Source organism: Lissotriton vulgaris, unplaced genomic scaffold (assembly GCF_964263255.1).
Source record: "Lissotriton vulgaris unplaced genomic scaffold, aLisVul1.2 SCAFFOLD_2711, whole genome shotgun sequence".
Classification (NCBI taxonomy): Eukaryota; Metazoa; Chordata; class Amphibia; order Caudata; family Salamandridae; genus Lissotriton; species Lissotriton vulgaris.
In genome coordinates, this window is record NW_028252899.1 from 234,365 (window position 1) to 259,189 (window position 24,825).

General features: G+C 45.1%; 1 protein-coding gene across 1 annotated transcript; it reads right to left on the bottom strand.

The window, feature by feature from the left end:
* Window positions 1–1,137: 1,137 nt before the first annotated feature.
* On the bottom strand, window positions 1,138–2,103 carry LOC147661216 (olfactory receptor 5V1-like). The gene has a single exon (XM_086951232.1). It carries the CDS (start codon window positions 2,101–2,103, stop codon window positions 1,138–1,140), a length of 966 nt encoding a protein of 321 aa, XP_086807358.1.
* Window positions 2,104–24,825: the final 22,722 nt, after the last annotated feature.

Here is a 24,825-nt window from a genome sequence, read left to right on the forward strand (position 1 = left end):
AGAACATCAACCTATCTGAAAAATATTTTACATGCCACATGATTAAGCCATCCTTAAGGAACAATAAAGTCAACATGCATAACCTAACAGTTGTCTAATTATGGACCTCCACGGCATCACAGGAACTTGGTTGGGAGATGATGCATCAGATATTCTACAGGATTCCATTCCCACAGGATACCACCTGCTATACATACGTTTACCAAACAAACAGTGAAGAGTGTGATACTTTACTCATTTGCTGGTTCCTGCTTCCAACTTTAACTTTATCATTCCTCGTCTACCAACCACCTCAAGTGATATTCACTGTTGCCCTTCAGGACAGCGGATATCACAATTGCAACTCTAATCCTCATGTCTTTGGAGACCTTAACTCCTGTGTTGACTAATCTGATCTGTAGTAGATAGCAGACCTACCTAATAACACTGAAGATCTGAATTATCAATGGCTATCAACTGAGTCACTCCAAGGACATGTTCGCAGTCCTCATGTGTTACTTTAAAGGAAATCTCTCAAATGTGCAACCATTACTTATAACAACAAACGCCTCCTCCCTTAACAGACCACAGAAGACATTCATCATTGACAAATGTGGAATCTGTGCCTTGAAGACTCTAAGGTACTTATGATAATGTTTGATTCTTTTATTGGAAATGTGCAATATCCTTAACGTTTTGTTTGTTAGAGTTGCACTTGCCCTGCTGAGCACACAAGTATAAATGAGCGGATTAGTCTGCTTATAAAAAAGTTTATCTTTCAAGGTAGTTCCAGGTCTTTAATCATGAACATCAATTTAGAGTTAGCAGAGAAGATATCATGTATTATTTGACCGTTTACATTGTATGATTCAGTTTTGTCCCACAATAAGTTGATTAAGTAGCTCCTATTTGCAGGTACGTGATTAGGAAATGAGCAAGAAGTTAAAACCACAGAATGTAAGAAGGATCAGTATTCACTGTTAAAATCTGTTCCTCCTAATAACATGATTTGTGAAACCAGATCATTCAGTCTGACTATCCCTAATTGACATTATATAATATTAATTTTACAAAAGATGACCAGACTTGTTGAGATTATTAGGGACAGTTTTTGGATTACATGGCTTCTGCAGAGGTTGTAATTAGGGAAAACAGCAATCAATACTGTCTTAAAATAGTGTTTATGGTCCATTCGTCTATACTCTTTCTTCTTTTTTTCCTCAGGACATTTTTAAAATCTCTGTTGTTCAGACTGTATATAATGGGGTTGCACAGTGGAGGAAGAGTGGTGTATAGCAAAGATACAATCTTGTTGTCTTTCATTAAAAAGGTTGATGTAGGTCTCATATATGTAGGACAAATAGATCCATAGAATAAAATAATCACAGCAAGATGAGAGCCACATGTTGAGAAGGCCTTGCGTCTCCCCTCTGTAGACTTCATCTTCAGGATCACTAAGATGACCTGCACATAAGAAGTGATGACAAAAATGAATGGTGCCAGTGCAAAAATAGATCCCAATGTATAGTTCATTGTCTCTATAGTATACAGTTTGGTACAAGATAGCTTCATCAGGGCACTTAGATCACAGAAGAAGTGGTTGATGGTGTGGGACTGGCAGTAAGAGAGCCCAGACATCAGTACAATGTGTGGCAGTGGAACCATGAAACCAGCAGCCCAGCTCACAGCCACCAGCTGGATGCACATATTCTTGTTCATGATAGTTCTGTAATGCAGGGGGTTGCAGATAGCCACATACCTATCCAAGGCCATGAATGTGAGGAGTAGGAATTCTGATGCAAACAGGAGCCCAAAACAGTATACCTGCAGGAGACATGCAGTGAGAGAAATGAGTGCGCCTTTCAGAAAGAAATGGGCTAGCATTTGTGGGAATGTGACTGAGATGCCACTGATGTCAATGAAGGACAAATGAAATAGGAAAAAATACATGGGCCTGTGCAGATATGGGCTTGAGTAAATTGTTGACATTATAAGGAGGTTTCCTGTCAAAGTCATCACATAAATCAGTGTGAAAACAAGAAAAAGGGGAATTTGGAGCTGTGGAAGATCTGAAAATCCCACAATTAGGAACTGCCATGCTGATGTCTGATTTTCCCCTTCCATTTATCCAAGAACACAATTTTGTTTTTGATTTCCACAGAGTCTGGAATAAACACATAAACATTATTAATTAACTTGTTAGTGGTCATCTCAGGAGATTGGACAGTAGGATGAATGTTTTGTTTGTGGTGTTTTGTGTAGTTTCTGATTATTTCCCTGGTCAAATTTAAAATGTAACACAGATGTTCTGCTACATCACATGAAAGTAGATTAAAACACTCATATGTAAAGATTCTTGTAAAAATGTATCATAAAAAGTAATCATATCCCATCCTGCATAAAACGTTATAGCTTCTATATAATTCCTCAAATATACGGTTTTCCAGAGAAAAGATTTGTATACACTTCATTAGGAAGAGGCCTAGAACATGAGAATGACGTGGATTGAGTTACATTCTTGCAAACGTTATTTTATCATGAATCATGTTCACAAAGACTTTGATGTGCTATTGCTTTTGAGAGCAGTGCTGTGTTTGGTCTTAATAATAATAATAATAATAATAATAATAAAGAGGTTTATTAAGCGCCTGGTGACGCCATCTCGGCGTGTCCCGGCGCTATGGAGATGAGATAAGTTCCGTGTAAGGTAGGCTCCGCTCTATAGATTGTAGAGGTTGGATTTTAAGAGTTTTCTAACCTTAGCTTCTGTTTCTACTAGCCTAAGGCCAACAGGGAGTCGGTTCCAATTATCGGCTGCTAGCACTCTGAAAGAGCGGCCTCCCATTCTAGCTTTTTTTACACGGGGAATTCTCAGTAGGCCTGTTCCCTTTGAGCGAAGTGCTCTGTTTGGCTCGTAGATATGGACAAGGTCCTGAAGATACTGCGGAGCCTTGTGCCATATAATCCTGTGGCACATTAGGAGTGCTTTGAACATGATTCTCTTCCTGATCGGGAGCCAGTGTAGAGCAGCAAGAGAGGGTTTAGATGCTGCTCTTTTGGGGAGATTTAGGACCAAACGTACTGCTGTATTTTGGAGTACTTGCAGGTGCCCCAAGCTTTTTCCGGTGGTACCTAGGAATAGCACATTACCATAATCTATACGGGAGGTTACCAAAGCTTGAGTCATGGTCCGTCTGGCCTCCAACGGAAGTAGATCCAGGGTGCGATTGCTGGCAAATTCTGGCCATGACTTCATCTCACTTTGACATGAACCTGACTCAATCAATCAATCAATCAGGTGTTTGTTAAGGGCGACTACTCACAAGTAAGGGTCTCAAGGTGCTGGGGGTCGCAGGTTCCAGTCCATCAAGGAGAGGGGCTGTTGAAGAGCCAGGTTATGAGGTTTCTTGCGAAGATGAGGAGTGATGTTTTCTGTCTGAGGTGGAGTGGAAGGTCGTTACAGGCTCTGGCCACGAGGAAGGAGAAGGAGCGGCCTCCCGATCTGGTACGGGGGACCATGGCGTGAGAGAGCTGGGATGATCGTAGGGTCCTTTGGGGTGCATGGAATTTGGGTCGGCTGTTCAGGTATGCTCCTGACTCCTTGGGGTTTCTTGTGGGTTTTGGACCATTTTTATTTTACTACATTTTTTGAGCTAAAACCGTATTACCTTCCTGGTGCATTTTTTCTGATGATGTCTTCCAGGTGCAGGTTTTCTAATGAAGAGATGGCCTTTTTTATTTATTAATTTACCATGCATATTGGAGAATGAGCCGGAGTACATCTTCTTTCAGACAGGATGGCAGTGTGGGCCAAAGTTCTTAGAGAAATGAAAAAGTTGAATTGTGCGTAGTAGACTATAAATATATCAAATTTTTAGTGGGGCAAAGACTATGAGCAGAAGCCAGTCTGAAAAAACCCTTGCTCTAAAAGAATACCCTGGCACCAATCCCAGCACAAGGGAGCAGTAAACTATATTGTGTTACATGTGCTTGTATTCAGTCTATTATAGAGTGATGGCTCCCTCATCTAAGCTTACATTTGTCGTTCCCAGTGTCTGTGAGTTTGTGTGGCATTTCTAGTTTTTAGGTAGTGCGTATCTTTCCCTGTATTCATTATTTCTATTCCTCCTTTCTTGAGTCATTCATTCCCCAAGTCTGTGTGGTTATCCCCTGTGTCATTGTAACTGTCACTATGTATCATTGTTGGGTGTTTTTATTTCCAAGATGTGTGTCTTCTTCACATTTCATTATTGTGTATGTGTTTCTCCCAGCTCATATGTGTCTGTCTCTGCAGTGACTATGCTTTAACCTCCAAGTTTCAATGTCCCCTTTTCTAACATTCTTTTTTTCCAGTCAGGCTTTCTCTCCATATGCTAACAAGTACATTAGCAAAAGGTTGATTATTTAAACTTTAATTTTTTCCATTTACTGTGGTTTCTGAAAAGAAATAATGCAACATGGGAGACTGTGTGTTACTTGAAGTGCTAGACCTCAAAGCCACGGGCAAAGTCTTTTCCCCCAACATTTTGCTTACTTCAATCCTGTTTTCTGCAATTCTTTTTTTAGGGCTTTAAGACTATGTGGATGTTACCACTACTAACCAGTGCTAAAGTGCTGGTGATCACACCTTAAAACTTAGTTGAATTGTCTCACACCAAACTGGCAGATTTCATCTTGAGTCAGGCATTGCTTTATTTTTGTGTTTCAGACAGACTGCATTTAAATTGACACACACATTTTGGTGCAAGTGAAAACACATGCCACATAAGACATTAAATGAGGCCTAGTCAGTCTGAATTGCTTGTACTGAATTAACATGTGGTTTTGCAGTGTAGAGAAAAACTGGTGATTTAAGTGGCCCTTTTAGTTGTGAGGAATGCCCATTGAATGTGTTCTCTCTTCCCAGCTCATTTCTCCTTATAATCTATACCCCTGTCCCTGTCTTAAAAGACTTTGGCTTGTTGCATATTTGGTTACAAAATATTTCAGTTTATAACACCTCTTTTATAAAGTGTGTGAATTTAATAATACACCAAACACTACACATGGGGCTAAATGTTTTTTTGCATGAAAAGCTATCTAGAACATTAAAGCATGTTGCTGTGTGTGCTTTTAAAATGTACACTAATGCATAATAATGCTGTGTTGTACATATGCACATTTTACATGTTGTACATAAACAATAAGAAAAGCTGCTTTAAACTAAAAGCTTTGCTAGGTAGGAAATTACTTATACAGGGTATTAGTATAAGGGAGGGAAACATAATGGGGGTATTTACATAAAGTTAATATTATTTTGTGTTTGTTTTGTTTTAGGGTCTAAAATAACATGGCTGCCTGTGAATCCAGTAAGGCTGTGAATGAATTGAAAGGAAGAGAGCATGCACAGATGATACCAGCTTGCCTCAAGACACGAAGGAGTCAAGGCCACTGTGAACTGTACATTCTTGTGATTGTGCCAATGTACCAGTGTTAGTTAAAGTATCCTTCCTGCATGCGCTGTGGAAGGAAGGAAGAGAAAGAGAGAAACCTTTCTTGCTCATATTTTTTGCTCATATTTTTTTCAGAGAAGTCCTTGCACGTCATATTTTTGGCACAGCAGGCCACATTCCTTTGAGGACTGGTGAAGGAGGGGGCGCTTTCAAGGAGCAGCCGCTGTCAGAATTGATGGAGAGGGAGAGAGAAAGATTGAGCATCACCAGAGCAGAGAGTGCTGCTGATTAGGAAATAATTAGATGCTAAACTTTTAGTTTCTGCTTTGACTAAGTAATTAGGTCTGAAAGGATTTATTTGTCTTATGCATTTATTTCTCTTTATGGGAGATTTTTGACAACTATTAGCCTTGCAACCCCACTGTTTTATTTAGAAACTCTTTAAGAGTTTTGACTGACATTTTCAGCCACATTTTTCTTCTCTACATGTGATGTTTATATGCAGACTGTAATACGTTCTGTATTAATGCTATTGTTCGTGTTTTCCAAATTCTGTAACCTGATTGATATTTTATCAAAGAATAACGGGTCAGAGAAAAAATTAACTTTTGACTAGAAAATAAAACCCTTTAAAATACTCAACAACTCTCTTCATTGACTTAAATAATAATTGCATTTTTTACTATTCATGTTTATGTAAAGTCTCCTGAAGGTAATACATGGTGTCAAGGGCCCAACACCTTTTCAGCGGTAAATAGAGGTAGCATGAGGTTTCGAATTGAAAAATTACTGCTGCATCACCTGTTGTCAGATTGCAACAATGTGGAGCTTACCTGACAGCCCGCACTGCCTTGCCTCACAGAGACGTTAGGGACCTAGCTCCATACACCCTACCTTACTGCCTGTGATATGAATTCCAATGAGGAAGATGGGGTAGAGGGGGGCCGGGAAATGGACGGCATCTAGGTTATCCAGGTACAGTTGTTGAACCTAAAACAATGACAATAGTAAGGGGTCTTGACCACTAATGTAGTTGTGTGTACTCTCCCTGGTGTGTTGTATGTTGTGTAAGTAGTTCCCCACCTACCTGCAATCAACTATGTCTGTCATGACGTCAGTTGTTTTAGTGATGACACTGGATACTGTCTACTAAGATTTGTCTCTGGATGTGGTTCAGTGTGATAGTGTTGGGTCTAAGAGGAAAACAAACATACGAGATACAAACCGGGGTTGATAATACAGAGATTATTCCAATGAAATATTACTGCAATACAAGATGCCAGAGCGGAAGGCACGCACTGGAATGGTTCTAAGCACTACTACGCCTGTAGGTCGATGAGATTCTCTTCATAGGTGAAATGCTGCCACACACTCTCTGAAAAGACGAATGGTCCAGGCGGTTAACAGTTCAATGCAGAGAACTGTTGCGCTTTAACCAGGCTCTCCAAGTTCTGTTCACTTATGCCCTTACAACAAGTTCAGTTCACTGGAAATTCCCACTTGGAATACAAAACATTCAATACAGTCACACTTGGTAGCGTAAAACATAAACTAGTGCCACTTCTGTAAGCTCAAGTCTCTATGTGGACAGTAGGCACATTGTTTTCTGGCGTGTTCTTGCTTGCATTGAGTAACTTTTTTATTTTGTTTTTCAATTTTTTTGCAGGATTCAGGAAGGCCAAGTGGTGTTACCTTACTGTGGGGTTGAGGGAAGCTGCCTTGATAAATCAGGACAGATTGCCGGAACATGTTGTCACTGGTGGTAAGTACGGAGTTGAAATTCTCCTTTAAGTTAAGGTCTAGCCTCGCGGAGAGTCTCAAGACAAAGCAAGTTCTAGACTGTTGGGTGTAAGATGGCCACCAAGAGTTGCCGTGGTCTCCCGAGAGCTTGGTATTTAAGGCGGCCTGCAATGTACACATAGGTCAACAGATGCACCTGTAAATAAACATGCTCTGAGTTTCTGTAGTGAGTCTCGCACTGTACATGCCAATTAACAGGCTCAGATGCAGTCATCCAAATGGTGAGGTGACCCTTACACGAACAGAAACCACACACGCTACGAACAATGAAAACAGATACAAATATGCACAGCACTGGGAGCATGAAATGAATACAAATAGAAACACTGCTCTGATTACCATATACACTCAGTAAACCATACTGACACTCACATACAGCTAGTGCACAGGTTGGAGGGCAGACTTTTAAGTCTAGGAAACTACCTATTTATGTTAGTGGGCGACTGTGACACCAGTAAATTATTTCCTCCTAGTAGGCCTGCAGCACAAGCAGCCCTTTAAAACATGGGTCAGGCTGGCATTTCAACCTGTATGCATTTTGAAACTACCAAGTCGACTTGGCAAAACAAATCTTTTGCCATCTCTAAACTTCCCTTTCTAAAACATATAGGTAATATACCCCTAAGGCAGGCCCTAAACAGACCACATGGCAGGGTGCATGGTATTTAAAAGGTAACGCAAGTATTTTTAAGTTTTACATGTCCTGCTGGTGAGGAACCCCCAAATTCATTTTTCACTACTGCGAGGCCTACGTCTCCCTTAGGATAACATTGGGTTACCTTGTTACATTTAATAAATGATAAAAAACATCTTTAAAGGCAAAGTTAGATTGTAAGTCAAAGTTCTGAAATAGCCACATTTAGAAACTTGCCATTTTCCTGTCCTGACAATTTGGTGCCTGCAGCATGTGTCCTAGGTCACATGACTGGGTGCAGTTTGCATTTGACCTTTCATTATTCCTCCCAGCATTGAGACAAAGGGTGACTAGATGTTGGCTGGTTAGGCCGCCGTACCAGGATCAAAGGGCCGGAGCTAGTTCCTGTCCACTTTAAAGGGCTGCCTACAACATGCTTACAAAGAACTGGGTGTTAGCCTTTTATCACCCTAGACCTCTTAAAGCCTGGGCAGGGAAAGGAACAAAAATGTCCAGAACCAGGTGTGGGTGGAAGTCAAGTTGTTTCTCCACTTCAAAGGCTGGCTCCTGGTATAGGTATTGGAACTCTTGAGCCACTCAACAGTTCACTCCTGGACCTTCAGAGGACACTCAGAAGAAATGCCTTGTATTTCAGAGGGCTGCCCATGCTTGAGGCCTGCTTCATACCTCAGAGGGTTGAGCTGCTGCTGGCAGAGGACTGCTATGCTACATGAAGCCTGCCTTGTGGTCTCAGAGAACTTGCCTCTGCTTGAAGCCTCCCTTACTACCCGAACCCAGGACTACCAGGGTGACCGCAAGGGCTAGTTGGCTGGTCTCCTGAACTCAGCTACAGGGATTCAATAGAATCTTAAACCCTGCACCTTGCCCCTGCCTGATGTGAGTCCTGGTCCCTTAAGTGATGGCCACCAGTCCTAGACCCTTGGTGGTTGTGCTACGCTGGTAACGAGGTCCATATTTCCTGAATTATAACAGTAAGGCTAGCATGCTGTAGTTAGTGCTCTGCACCCAAGTTGATACTGCTCTGGGCATCTTTGAATGAGATAATTTGGGGAATAGATCCCCCAGCATCTTGCAACCACCTTCCCACCAGGTGACATGTTCGATATATACGCAAGGCCACTTGGAAAAACACTTTCATAGCACATTCCCACAATGAAGCAGTGTGTTTAATTAGATATGGCACATGGCCCATGTCTCGGCCATCCGCCATCAGGATCTGAGGGAGTGAGAAGCCGCTAGCTGAGTCCTTCAATAACATTTTCTCGCAGCTACTCCCCTCAGTGAGCCAATATGTGGTGTGCTGTAGCTGGGAGGACAGGTAATGCTATTCCAGATTAGGGACTGCCAGCCCCCCTCTCTTAGTGGGAGGAAAAGAAACTCCCTTGCCACCTTACTGTATCCACCCACCTAGATCGAGGAGTTAATCAGGGAGTGTAGTTGTTTGAACATGTCCTGAGGAAGACAGTCAAATGAGTGATGTAAGAAATAGAGACACAGTGGCAAAAACACCATCTTCAAAATGGCAACTTTCCCCATGAGGGAAAGAGAAAGGTTCTCCCAGAATAGAATGGAAGACTCTGGTGATAATATGTTGCAAGTGTTTCTGTGACATATGGATCACCATCAATCCCAGGTGGCAGAAGCTATCAGTTTCCCACTGAAGAGGAAGTTCCGGAAAGTTCTGCGGGGCTAGAGAGAGAACCGTCCCTAAGAAAAACACCAAAGATTTGAAATAGTAGATTTAGAGGCCTAAGACCTCCCTAATTCATACAAGTGCCCCAATTGCAGGGGCAGAGGGCATCTGGGTGCTTTACATTAAAAAAAGGTTGTCATCAGCTTATCGTAATATGGGTAACATCACCTACTGTAATTCCCCACAGATCCAAATGGCCAGTGGTTCCATAAAAAATGTCAAAGAGGAGCAGTGAAAATAGGCAACCCTGACACGTTCTCCTGCCAACTAGCCAACTATCAGATCATAATTTACCAACCCGAACCCTACCAGTGGAGATGGTGTACAGAATCCTCACCCAAGCACAAAACTGTGGACCTATTCCCATTGCCTCTAAAACCTGCATAATGTGTCACCAATCGAGAGTGTTAAAGGCCTTATCAATATCAATGGAGACAAAGGTGAGCTCCTTGTTCTGACCCTCCACCTCGTGTTTCACATGCTTTAACCTCCAGATGTTCATAGTGGTGTTAGAAATGAGGATGAACCCGCATTGGTCCTCATGTATTAATTGTGTAATTACCAAGGGCTCGATTCCGATCCGGTAAAATGCGCTCCGAATCGTCGTACGGAGCAATTTTTCCCGTACGAATCGTACCCGTACCCGTCCCCGTACGTACGACGAAGTACGATCCGTACCAGGAGCTAAAGACCGTACGAGTCGTACAGGACTCCGTACGACTAAAATATCCGTACGAGTCTCACTCGGAACCCGTTGTACGTGACATCGCTACGGTTCGCGGCTGGTTTTTACGATCCAGCAAGTACGATTCGTGTCGGGTACGCACCGTACGACCCTTTTTTTTACGGGAGCTGGAAACAGCCGTAAACGCATAGTTCGCGCCGAAACAAGTACAGTACGCCCCCCCCCCCCGGGGACGCCGCGTACCCCACATGATCGCCGGGGTACGCGCCGTACCCCTGCGATCATGTGGGGAACGCGGCGTACACCCAGCGTACATGGGGTACGCACCGTACCCCATGTACGGTGGGTGTACGGTGCGCACCCCATGTACGCTGGGTGTATGCCGCGTACCCCACATGATCGCAGGGGTACGGCGCATACCCCGGCGATCATGTGGGGTACGAGGCGTACGGTGTGTATGTGATGGAGCGCTTTTCCGTACGAATCGCCCTTACCTGACGCCGACCGTATGAATAGCGTCCTGCTCACCCGGTCCGGATCGTACTCGCCGGGTCGTACGGTGTGTTTACGAGTCGTACGGAAACGGCTACGAATTTTTTTTACCGGATCGGAATCGAGCCCCAAGTGTAACCTAAGGCATAAAGCCTTACAGAGCACTCTCATGTTTTGTTCGTCATTGTGAGGGATCTATACTAACCCTGGAGAAGAACTACGCTCCGTTCGCGGAGTTTGCGGAGTTTCGGCAACTCCGCGCTCTGCGGAGAACGCGAAGTTGTTGAATACTCCGCAAACTGCTGCGTAGCGTAGTTTTAGCGCGCTCAATAGCATTTTCGCGTGCGCGAGGATGCTTGTTGGTAAGATCGAGTTGCCAAACACGCAGAAACTGCAATCTGGCACAGAATAACTCGCGAACACGTTAGTAGTGACCGGAAATAAGGGGAAGCGAGCGGGCAGGACAAACCTCATGGGTAACTTCGCGCGCTACACATCCCGAGCATGCAGGCAATCAATCCATCAGGATATTTGTATAGCGCGCTACTCACCCAGAGGGTCTCAAGGCACTTGGGGAGGGGGGTCCGCTACTGCTCGAACAGCCATGTCTTGAGTTGCTTCCTGAAGCAGAGGTGGTCTTGGGTCAGGCGGAGGTGGATGGGGAGGGATTGACAAGTCTTGGCTGCCAGGTAGGAGAAGGATCTTCCTCCCATGGTGGCTCTTCGGATGCGTGGCACGGCGGCGAATGCGTGGCTGGTCGATCGTAGAAGGCGGGTGGGAGTGTAGAAGGTCAGGCGGTTGTTAAGGTACCTGGGGCCCAGGTCGTGGAGGGACGTGTGTGCATGGGTGAGGAGTTGGAACGTGATTCTCTTGCTGACGGGGAGCCAGTGAAGGTCTCTCAGGTGTCCGGAGATGTGGCTGTGTCGGGGGATGTCCAAGATGAGTCGTGCGGAGGCGTTCTTGATGTGTTAGAGTCTTTTCTGGAGTTTGGCTGTGGTTCCGGTATAGAGGGTGTTTCCGTAGTCCAGTCGGCTGGTGAAGAGTGCCTGTGTGACCGTCTTCCTGGTTTCGGTGGCGAGCCATGGGAAGATCTTTCGGAGCATGCGTAGGATGTTGAAGCATGATGATGAGACTGCGTTGACTTGTCTGGTCATTGAGAGGGAGGAGTCCAGGATGAAGCCCAGGTTGCGTGCGTGGTCCGTTGGTTTGGGTGCGCTGCACAGGGCAGGGGGCCACCAGGAGTCATCCCAGGCGGAGGGTGATGATCCAAGGATGAGGACTTCCGTCTTGTCTGAGTTCAGTTTCAGGCGGCTGTTCCTCATCCACTCGACTACGTCTTTCATCCCTTCGTGTAGGTTGGTTCTGGCGGTTCCTGGGTCGTTGGTGAGGGAGAGGATCAGCTGGGTGTCGTCGGCGTAGGAGATGATGTTGAGGTTGGGTTGGCGTACAATGGCTGCGAGGGGGCTCATGTAGACGTTGAAGAGGGTGGGGCTGAGTGATGATCCTTGTGGTACGCCGCATATGACTTTGGTGGCCTTGGATCTGTACGGGGGAGGCGGACTCTCTGGGTTCTTCCCGTGAGGAACGAGATGATCCACTCCAGTGCCTTCTCTTGGATTCCGATGTTGCTGAGGCACTGCACTAGGGTGCGGTGGCAGACCGTATCGAATGCTGCGGAGAGGTCCAGGAGGATGAGGGCCGCTGTTTCCCAGTTGTCGAGCAGGGCTCGGATGTCGTCAGTGGCTGCGATGAGGGCGGTCTCGGTGCTGTGGTTGGTGCGGAAGCCGGACTGCGAGTGGTCGAGGCTGGTTGGGCAAACGCAATTGGTGATCCACTGTGTGAGGTTGTTGGCTGCTTGGTTGGGGTCCGTTGAGCTGGCGGGCGGGTTCTGGCTCAGTGCAGTGGTGAGCTGGTCGGTGGTGATCTTGTTCCAGTTCCTGTGGGGAACCTGTTGCGGGAGGTGGTGAGTCGTGGTCTTTCTGAAGCTGAAGTGGACGCAGGTGTGGTCTGTCCAGTGGAGCCCGGTGCAGTGGCTGAAGGAGATGTACTTGCTGGAGGAGAAGACTGGGTCAAGCGTGTGTCCGGCGTAGTGGGTGGGGGTGTTCACCAGTTGCATGAGTCCGAGGTTGGCGAGGTTGTCCAGCAGGGTGGTGGTGGTGTTGTCGTTGTTGTTCTCCAGGTGGAAGTTGAGGTCCCCTAGGAGGATGTAGTCAGCGGAGGCGAAGGCGTGCGGGCTGATGAAGTCTGCGATGTCTTCGCTGAATTGTGTGCGAGGTCCTGGGGGTCTGTAGATGAGGGTGCCTCTGAGTGTGGTCTTGGGGTCGGTGTGTATCTGGAAGTGAAGATGTTAAGCGGCTGTGAGGGTGTCGTCTGAGTTGGTCGTGATGCGGATGGTGTTCTTGTGGACGATGGCGATGCCTCCTCCTGTCTCGTTGACGCGGTCTCTCCGGGTGATCTTGTATCCGTCCGGGATGGCGGCGGCGATGTCGGGCGCTGAGGAGGCGTTCATCCATGTTTTCGTGAGGAAGGCGACGTCTGGAGATGTGGTGTCGAGCAGGTTCCAGAGTTCCACGGCGCTCCCGAAGATGAAAAATGGCTTGCGAACGGGTCAAGCAAGCTACTACGCATGCTCGCGGAGCTATGCGTAGTTCGCGGAGTGCAAGTGCATCTTCGCGTAGCTCGCGGAGTGCGGCTACGCGAACTACGCCCAGGCTTAATCTATACTAGCTATTAGACCCTGGCTCCGGCATCATAGAGATGCAGCCTTCCCACATGGACTTCGGGAGTAAGCTGGTGTCTTTGGCTTCCAAATAGACCAGACATAATATCGGCTAGACATAATATAGACTACAAAAATATCGACTAGAAAATGAAATATCGACTAGAATGGCAAAAATATCGAATCAAAAATATAGAATGGACATAATATCGACTAGACAGAATATAGACAACAAAAATATCGATTTTAAGGTAAGTTAATATTAATGTTACATGTTTGTGTAATATAATTCTGTAGCTGTTTGTGGGTTTATAGGGGAAAAGGGTGGGAAGTAATTTAAATATAATTAATTAAATATGTTATTTATAAAATTGTTATTTATTTAAACATAATTGGTAATTAATTAATAATTGGTAATTAATTAAAATATAATTGGTAAATAATTTTAATTGATTAATTCATAAATATTTTATAAGTAGTCTTTTAGTTTCTGTAGCGGGTTATGGGTTTATAGGGGAATAGGGTGGGAAGATAATTAATTATAATTAACTAAATATGTGATTTAATTAATTTGTATTTATTATAAAATAATCCTTAATTAATTATTAATTGGTAATTAATTAAAATATAATTGGTAATTAATTATAATTGATTAATTGATAAATAATACATTTTTAGTCATTTATTTTCTGTAGCGGGTAGTGGGTTTATAGGGGATTAGGGTGGGAAGTTATTTAATAATAATTAAATAAATATGTTATTAAATGTATTAGTATTTTTTTAATTAATTGTTAATTAATTATTAATTGGTAATTAATTAAAATATCATTGGTAATTAATTAAAATTGATTAGTTGATACATATTTAAATTTTAGTGATTTATTTTCTGTAGTGGGTTGTGGGTTTATAGGGGATTATGGTGGGAAGTAATTTGATAATAATTAATTAAATATGTTATTTAATTTATTGGTCTTTAGTTGGAATTAATGGGTAATTAATTATTAATTGGTAATTAATTGCAATATAATTGGTAAATACATTTAAAAGATTAATTAATAAATATATTAAATTAATTAATTTAATTTCTGTTGTAGGTTGTGTGTTTATAGAGGAATAGTTTTGGAAGTAATTTAATTGTAAGTTATTACATTGTTTAAATAAATATATAGATTTTAATTTGTAAAATATTTGTAAATTTTAAATTAATTGATTGTTAATAGGTAAATTATTAGTATTAGTAGGTAATTTATATAATTTATTAAATATTATTTCTCAATTTAATAGATTATGTAATATATTTTACTCAATTCTAAAATAATTAAATTTATATTTATATAACAAGTATTTACTTTCCATAATGTAGTACTCACTGGAGTTGGAATAGTAATTTTAACCCCTACGCTATCCAACGCTTTCCCTACTGTTGCACTCACTGGAGTTGGAATAGTAATTTTAACCCCTACGCTATCCAACGCTTTCCCTACTGTTACACTCTCTGGAGTTGGAATAGTAATTTTAACCCTTACGCTATCCAAATCTTTCCCTACTGTTACTCTCTCTGTAGTTGGAATAGTAATTTTTACCCTTACGCTATCCAATGCTTATACTACTGTTACACTCACTGGAGTTGGAATAGTAATTTAAACACCTACACTATCCAACTTTTTTCCTACTGTTGCACTCACTGGAGTTGGAATAGTAATTTAAACCCCTATGCTATCCAACGTTTTCCCTACTGTTACACTCTCTAGAGTTGGAATAGTAAATTTCCCCCCTACGCTATCCAACGCTTACTCTACTGTTACACTCTCTGGAGTTGGAATAGTAATTTTTACCCTTACGCTATCCAACGCTTACCCTACTGTTACACTCACTGGAATTGAAATAGTCATTTTTACCCCTACGCTATCCAATGCTTACCCTACTGTTGCACTCACTGGAGTTGGAATAGTAATTTAAACCCCTATGCTATCCAACGCTTTCCCTACTGTTGCACTCTCTGGAGTTGGAATAGTAATTGTTACCCCTACGCTATCCAACGCTTTCCCTACTGTTGCACTCACTGGAGTTGGAATAGTAATTTTAACCCCTACGCTATCCAAAGCTTTCCCTACTGCTACACTCTCTGGAGTTGGAATAGTAATTTTTACCCTTACGCTATCCAATGCTTATACTCCTGTTACACTCATTGGAGTTGGAATAGTAATTTTTACCCCTACGCTATCCAATGCTTACCCTACTGGCGCACTCACTGGAGTTGTTATAGTAAATTAAACCTCTACGCTATCCAACGCTTTCCCTACTGTTGCACTCACTGGAGTTGGAATAGTAATTTAAACCCCTACGCTTTTCAACGCTTTCCCTACTGTTTTAATCTCTGGAGTTGGAATAGTAATTTTTACCCTTATGCTATCCATTGCTTACCCTACTCTTGCACTCACTGGAGTTGTTACAGCACATTTAACCCTTTTGCCATCGTATGGTAAAAATATAGTATATGTTTTGTTAATAATATGTATATATATATATATATATGTGTGTTAAAAATAAATTAAGTTACATTAATTATTTCTTAATTTTACATTTATTTAAGTATTTTAAATATGTTTATATTAATTTAATTTAATGTTATAATACTTTTACGTTACTTTTAACATATTTAAAAAAATCGATATTTTGACATTCTATAGTTTTTTACACTCGATATTTTTAAGTCGATATTGTTGTACTCACCTGTTTGAAGATAGGAAGTCGATATTCTGTCAGTCGATATTTTATCCTCAATATTTTGGCATCTCGATATTATGTCAATCGATGTTCTGTTAGTGATCCGAGCCCAACACAGCGACCCCGCATCACAGCCGTCATTGTCTCCTGCTTGGCAGACTTATAGCTGGTCGAGGACCAGTTATTCTCAAACAAGTCCGACAACACCTCTGCCAGCCCCTCCCTGCCCTCTGTATCCTGGAGACTCTCCGGAGGGAGTCTCCAGGTTATGTGTAATCGGACCCTGCTCCCCCGTCCCACCGCACAGAAAACTGGGGCACGATCCGATTGATATTGAGACATATGGGCCACCCTGACAACCTCTCTCCCCCTATTATGCGTGGGTGAACAGCAAGTAAATTCATTTGAGGAGGGGTGGGTATTCCTCCATATGTCACATAGCCCCACGTTGGGGATGGCATCTTGCAGTGAAGATGTCATCAGTGGCTTACTGTTATGGCGGATGAATATCACCAGCCAAAGAACATGTCAATCCAGTGTCAGCAAAACCACACCTCACTTCTTTGGAAAAAATTACCCATCTTCAATATTAGGTCCATAGGCATTAACAATAGCTTTGTCTATAACATCTACTGCGGCCTGTATAAGAAGAGAAGGCGGCCCTTAATACCAGCTCCATGTAAGAAAAGACAAACAGAACTCCAAGTGCCATATAAGGACGCCCCTAGAAAAAGTCGAATAATTAGAATAGAGGATTTGTCTCCTCCACTTGTTGGTCAATTTGCTAACCTATGTGTCAGAGAGGGGCATCTCCTGTAAACAGGCGATATCAGAAGTATTTCATTAGGAATGGAGAGGATTCTATAATGTTTCTCATGGGTGTCCAGCCCCAGTGCATTCCAGGAGATGAGCTTATACTTTTCAGATTTTCCCATTGACAACTAAAGTGTGCATGGATATGGAGGCCTCCCTTCCTGTGACAACGACTCGTGTGGCAACATCAGAAATACTCACAACGTTCTACCCCAACTCCGGACAAGAATAACTTAACTGCATTTTCATACAAGTCCAAATGATTTGATGTGTGAGGACATACACTATCAAATGCCAACACCCCAGGACACCAACGTGTGTGAACACCAATGCTGAGAAACCTCTCTCCCCCTTTAAGGCACATACCTCCATGCATATTTCAGTGGAAAACTTAGAGTCAAAGCATCCATCACTTAAGTGCCATAATACCCAGGAGAGGAGTCCAGCACCACTGCAGTGAAAATACAAGGACCCAGTAGCTCACCATCCAGCACCAGTACTTACTAGCATCATCTAATGCTAAACCAATATTGGTAGTATAGAACCCACAGGTACCCCAGCAACAAAGGGTACAGTAGATGCCCCAACCCGAAGAGATCGAGGGACAGCACAAAGCCCTTCGAGACATATGTTTGTACATAGAATAAATTCATTTTGCAGTAGGTGGACCTGGCTACAAGGATCTCTTCAGTTGGCTAGGTGGTGTTTAGTATGGTTGGTTGTAAATGGTGCTACATGGAAAGCCTAATTTTGAAATGAGGGTTTTATAAAGAAGAAGCATAAGAACACGGATAAGCTGTAATTGGGTTTGTGTGCATTGCCTGATTAGACAAGACCACAGTCATAGTGGGTAGTGGAAAAAGGTCTGTGTGTCATCAGCAAATAGTAGGAGAGTCCAATGTGGAGCTAGATGAATATTAAATCACAATGTTTCACTAGAGCGAAAGAATGAGAGGGAAAGAGAGAGAGAGAGAGAGATGAGAAGGAGGGAACCATGAAAGGGGCCTCAGGAGGTCCTTACTGGAAGAAGTGAATAGGGAACTTAATCAGACCAGGCAAGTAACAACTTGCAATTGGTCTAATCCTATTAAATTCCCGGAAGATAGCAAACCCTTGATTCTCAACCATGCACTCTTTAGCACTATTTAGCAGCATATGTTTGTTTGCTGAATGTACAATTTTTAGCACGTCCTCATTTTTTGACTCTGTTCTGTTTTGTAGTTCACCTTTGCTTCCAGAGTATGATTTGCTCTGCTGTGTTCTGCAGTGTTACTTGCCGCCTAACCTAGCACTATTCAATGCGTTGAACTTCTAAAGCTTGTAGTTGCTTCTTTTGTCAGACCTAGCATCCTTTTCACTTTTTCTTATTTGCCTGTTATCAATGTGCTATCTTCCTTTCCCTTCTACCTTAGTTTCCAGCTTTCTAGTGTGAGATTTTTTTCTTACTCTTTCAAATTTTTTCCATTCTATCCTTTAAGAACTATTCCTTTCCAGCTCTTTGCCTAGATATGTGTGTTATATTATCCACCTTTGCCTTGCATGTTCTTGTGCCATTTCCAGCATTTAAGGGCACACTTTGATGGTTTTTTATATGCACTGTGAGTATTGTTTTTACTATACCTTTTATAACATAGACGAATGTATCATCTCCACCTACTGTAACTTGGCCTGCTGCTCTACATGTCAATATGTTGCAGTCAGTATCAGTAACACTAATTGTATTCCATAGAAGAAAGTGTCATAATCATGCAGCCTTGTTAGTGGCACTATTTTTAAGTGACAAAATGGCTTTTTTTTTTACAGTAAAAATATTTAAAGGCAACAAGTGCCAATTAAATCTTACTAAAGTATCTGATGGATGAAATCAAACCTAATAAAATGTAGCAGATGATGAACCTCTAATACTGGTCAAGGTTTCGCCATTCGTGAGACTCTTTAAATCGTGCAATTGCGTTTCTAGTGCAGTGTATGTTAATGGACATTAACTTCCAATCCTCTACTCCTACAAACCTAGTGGTCTGCATCTAAAATATTAACAATTCCATAAATTACATATTTAAAATAAATTAAATAATTAATTATCAATCACAAAAGGATTGTTAGTTAATTCATATTTAATTTACTTCCCAACCTATACCCTACAAACCCAGCATCTCACAACTAAAATGTAACTCAAACAAATAAGTATAGCACAATTTACATAATGGATAATCAATAAAATAATTAGTTAACAATTAATAGAAAGTGGATTTCTGATTGGCAGAGTACAAGCAGGAACAATGATCCTAGGCAGGGTAATCAGATACACACATTAAATTAACCTGTGCTCAAACTCTGGTAGCTTGGTACAGAGCAGTCGGGCTTAACTTAAGAGGCAATGTGTTAAGTATTTGTGCAATATACCCACAACAAAACAGTGAACACTCCACAAAACGTCTCCAGAGAGGTTTATAAAATATATAGATTATAATTTTATAAATAAAAGAAGGCCAAAATGACACAAATCCAGTGAGTAGAAGTTGAGATATGAGTTTTTGAAGATTAAATTCAAGACTAGCACTAAGAAGCAAATAGTACTTTAAGGGGTTATCTGCACACACCGGATTTGGACAAAGTCAAGAGTTCAGACCGTCTGCAGTTGAGTGCAGGCAGTCTATAGAACCCACGCAGGGCCAGCTGAGCAAACATACCTTAATCCGTGGTCACAAACACGAGATGCAGGATGAGTTGATGTCAGTCCTACAGTTGAAGAGATGCGTTAATTTTCCATGCATTGATGGTAATGCGCCGGCTTCCGAAGATAAGCGTCGGTTCTGGGATGCATTGATTCTGTAGCCGATGTTCCGAGTTTCTCCATGCTTGACAAAGGGATGCATAAATCATCATTCAGTGGTGGCGGCGATGCAATAGTCTCTGTGCTGCACCAGTAGCTGATGCACCAGGGTACTCCATGCTTTTCGAAGGGATGCAGTGATTATCCTTCAGTGATGGCAGTCATGCTGTGTTCGATGCAGTGGTTCCAGTGATGCTCCTCGGATCCCAAGTGTGATGCACCAATTCTGTTATCGCTTAATCTGCAATGATGCATCAATTCTGCTGGTGTAGCGGAGGATGTGTTGAATTTACTGCAGCAAGCACCTGGATTCACTTCCAAGGATGTAGGCACAAAAGCAGCATCAAAGACTTTGAGATTCCTGAGTCTTTTAGAAACAGGGGACCAGTAAGTTAGTCCTGGCAGACACTTTGGGACAGTCAGAGGGAACAGCAAGCAGCAGTTCTCCAGAGCTGAAGTCCAACAAGCTACAATCCTCAGCAGTCCTTCTTCTTATCAAAGTGGTTTTTCAATCCAGAAGTGTGCTGAGTTGGTAGGGTCACTGACCAGTACTTATACTCAGTTGTGCCTTTGAAGTGGGGGTGACTTCAAAGAAGGGTCTTTGAAGTGCACACAGGTCCCTTCATCCTGCCCTGGCTTCAGACTCGCTACAGTACTTATGCAGATCTTTGTGTGCAGTCAGAGCACAGCATATTTAGGTGTAAGTGTGAGGCTGTGCCTACCCCACCTCCTTCCTCCCGGGAAGATGCATGAAGTCACACCCAGCCCTTCCTTTGTGTGGGACTTCCTAGGGGGAATACACAAAGTGAGCTGTCACCCAGCCCACCTAGTGATCAGAGCCAGGCAGCAGACACCAACGAGCAAAGGGCAGAAAAATTACCAGCTTTCTAAATGTACCAGAGTAATTAAAAGTCCACTTTCACCCCTAAGGCAGATTTGTCATTACCTTTCCAGAGGTAATAAACATGACATTTCAACCTTCTCTTCATTATAGATTCCACCTTATTAAGTGTACTAAGGAATTCCAAATGTTAAACTATGAGAGGGGTAAGCTTCTCAGTATAGAAACAGAGTTTGGGAGTTTGTCACTACCACAACATGCAAAACTTAAATATACATATCCCTCTTTTTAGTTACATAGCCCCTTGCCCTATGGGATACATAGGGCCTAACTTAGAGGTAACGTATATTTACTAAAAGGTGAGTTTAATGCTTGACAAGAGGTTTTAAATGCTAAGTGGAAGTGATTGTGTGAACTACAAATATAGGCTCTTCAGTGACAGGTCTGAGACATGTTTTAAAGGGCTGCTGGAATGGGTGGCACAATCAGTACTGCAGGCTAACTAGTAACATTTAGTTTACAGGCCATGGGCACATTTAGTGCACTGTACTAGGGAATTACAGGTAATTTAAATGTGTCAGTTGTGGATACATCAAACAAATCATGTTTTAGGAGAGAAACACACTCACTTTAGCACTGGTTGGCAGTGGTAAAGTGGTCAGAGTCCTAAGGCCAACAAAAAGAATGTGCAAATCAATCATAGTATTTATATCAATCATAGCATTTATATAGCGCACTACTCACCCGGAGGGTCTCAAGGCGCATGGGGAGGTGGGGGTCCGCTACTGCTCGAACAGCCAGGTCTTGAGCTGCTTCCTGAAGTCGAGGTGGTCTTGGGTCAGGCGGAGGTGGGTCGGGAGGGAGTTCCAAGTCTTGGCGGCCAGGTGGGAGAAGGATCTTCCTCCTGTTGTGGCTCTTCGGATGCGGGGGACGGCGGCGAGGGCGTGGCTGGTCGATCGAAGGTGGCGTGTGGGAGCGTAGAAGTTGAGGCGGCTGTTGAGGTAACTCAGGCCTTGGTTGTGCAGGGCTTTGTGTGCGTGGGTGAGGAGGCGGAAGGTGATTCTCTTGTTGACCGGGAGCCAGTGCAGGTCTCTCAGGTGTCTGGAGATGTGGCTTCGTCTTCGGATGTCGAGGATGAGTCTTGCTGAGGCGTTCTGGATTCGCTGGAGTCTCTTCTGGAGCTTGGCGGTGGTTCCGGCGTAGAGGGCGTCGCCGTAGTCCAGACGGCTGGTGACGAGGGCCTGGGTGAACGTCTTCCTGCTCTCAGTGGGAATCCACCGGAAGATCTTACGTAGCATGCGCAGGATGTTGAAACAAGACGAGGAGACGGCGTTGACTTGTCTGGTCATGGAGAGGGAGGAGTCCAGGATGAAGCCCAGGTTGCGTGCGTGGTCTGTTGGTTTGGGTGCGGAGCCCAGGGCGGGTGGCCACCAGGAATCGTCCCAGGCGGAGGGCGAGGAGCCCAGGATGAGAACTTCCGTCTTGTCCGAGTTCAGTTTCACGCGGCTGGTCATCATCCATTCGGCTACGTGTTTCATCCCTTCATGTAGGTTGGCTCTGGCGGCGGCGGGGTCGTTGGTCAGGGAGAGGATCAGCTGTGTGTCGTCGGCATAGGAGATGATGTTGAGGTTGTGTTGGCGTGCGATGGCCGCAAGAGGGCTCATGTAGACATTGAAGAGGGTGGGGCTGAGCGAGGAGCCCTGAGGGATGGCGCAGATGACTTCGGTGGCCTCTGACCTGAACGGGGGTAGGCGTACTCTCTGTGTTCTTCCAGCGAGGAAGGAGATGATCCATTCCAGTGCCTTCTCCTGGATTCCGACGTTCCTGAGGCATTGCACTAGGGTGCGGTGGCAGACAGTGTTGAATGCCGCGGAGAGGTCTAGGAGGATAAGGGCCGCGGTTTCTCCGTTGTCAAGCAGGGCACGGATGTCATCGGTGGCAGCGATGAGGGCGGTCTCGGTGCTGTGGTTGGCCCTGAATCCCGACTGTGAGGGGTCGAGGGATCCATTTGTCTCGAGGAAGGCGGCCAGCTGCTTGTTGACTGTCTTCTCGATGACTTTGGCTGGAAGTGGGAGGAGCGAGATGGGGTGGTAGTTCTTGAGTTCGGTGGGGTCTGCTGTTGGTTTCTTTAGTAGAGCGCTGAATTAGGCGTGCTTCCAGCTCTCAGGGAAGGTTGCGGTGTCGAAGGAGGCGTTGATGATGTCCCGTAGATGGGGTGCGATGACGGCGTTGGCTTTGTTGAAGACATGGTGAGGGCAGGGGTCGGTTGGAGATCCAGAGTGGATGGAGTTCATTGTGCGGATGGTGTCTTCGGTGTTGATTGGGGTCCAGGCACTGAGGGTGGTGGTGGGGGCGTTGGTGCGGTCGTGGGGAGCGTTGGTTGTGTGCTGAAGCGGTTGTGTATGTCAGCGATCTTGTTGTGGAAGTAGGAGGCGAGGGAGTTGCAGAGGTCTTGTGATGGGGTGATGTCGTTGATTCCGGCGTTGGGGTTGGAGAGCTCTTTCACGATGTTAAAGAGTTCCTTGCTGTTGTGTGCGTTGTTGTCCAGTCTTTCCTTGAATGCTGTTTTCTTGGTGGCGCGAATCAGTTGATGGTGTTTTCGAGTGGCGAGCTTGAGGGTGGTCATGTTGTCCGGTGTTGGGTCTCTTCTCCAGGCTTTCTCGAGGGCTCGGCAGTGCTTCTTGGAGCTCTTGAGTTCGTCGGTGAACCAAGAGGCCTTCTTGCTGCCGGGTCTGCTGGGCGGGGTCCTCAGTGGGGCGAGGTCGTCTGCGAAGTTGCTGATCCACTTCGTGAGGTTGTCGGCGGCCTGGCTGGGATTCGCGGAGCTGGCGGGAGGGTGCTGGTTCAGGGCTGCGGTGAGCTGGTCAGCCATAATCTTGTTCCAGCTTCTTCGTGCAACCTGTTGCTGGTGGTGGTGGATCGTGGTCCTTCTGAAGCTGAAGTGGACGCAGCGGTGGTCCGTCCAGTGGAGTCCAGTGGCGTGGCTGAAGGCGATGTCTTTGCTGGATGAGAAGACGGCATCGAGTGTGTGTCCGGCGAGGTGGGTGGTGGTCACCAGCTGCTTGAGTCAGAGGTTGGCGAGGTTGTCAAGCAGGGTGGTGGTATTGCGGTCATTGTTGTTCTCCAGGTGGAAGTTGAGGTCCCCGAGGAGGATGTAGTCAGTGGAGGGGAGGGGGTGCGGGCTGATGAAGTCGGCAAAGTCTTTGCTGAATTGTGTGCGGGGACCCGGGGGACGGTAGATCAGGGTGCCTCTGAGAGTGGACTTGGGGTCGGTGTGGATCTGGAAGTGCAGGTGTTCGGCGGTTGTCAGGGTGTTGTCGGTGTTGGTCGTGATGCGGATGGTGTTTCTGTGGATGATGGCGATGCCTCCTCCCGTCTGGTTTGTTCGGTCCCTCCAGGTGATCTTGTAGCCCTCCGGGATGGCGATGGCGATGTCGGGCGCTGAGGAGGCGTTCATCCAGGTTTCCGTGAGGAAGGCGACGTCTGGAGATGTGGTGTCGAGGAGGTTCCAGAGTTGAACGGCGTGTCTGTGGACGGAGCGGGTGTTGAGCAGGATGCACTTCAGGTGGTTGCTGCTGGTGTTCGGCTTGGTGGGTGCTGGTGTAGTGCAGGTCCGGATGCAGGTGAACTTGCAGGCGTGGCTGCTGAAGGGTCCGTGAGTGTGTCTCGGAGTGGCTCGGTAGCATCCCGGGGCTCGGCCGATGTTGAGTGCGTTGAGGGTGGTGGCGTCGTACGTCCGGCGGGTGGGGTGGCCTATGTGGGGGTCGGGGGTCCTGGCACTGGGCGCGGTCCAGGCGCGGACGGGCGTAAACGGGCTTACCTTTGGAGCACCTTCGGCGCTCAATCGGTGCTCCCGCTGCGCACGTCCGCTGCGCGGTCACTCTGGGGACGTCATAAGAAGGGAGCCGGTCGGGAGGGTCTGCGGGGAGGCGGAGCTAGAGCCAATCGGCTGGCGGGGCGGGGCCGCGGGCTGGGGCAGCGGGAAAGCTGGAGCGGGCTCGGCGGCCCTCGGGTGGCTGGGGCGGCGGGAGGCTTGTGTGGGCTCGGCGGCCCTCGGGTGGCTGGGGCGGCGGGAGGCTGGTATGTGCTCGGCGGCCCTCGGGTGGCTGTGGGAGCAGGCACAGGCAGGAGGAGCGTGGGGGTGACGAGCCCGGAA

Coding starts and splice junctions, on each gene's coding strand:
- LOC147661216 (XM_086951232.1), bottom strand. CDS start 2,103: ATGGAAGGGGAAAATCAGACATCAGCATGGCAGTTCCTAATTGTGGGA.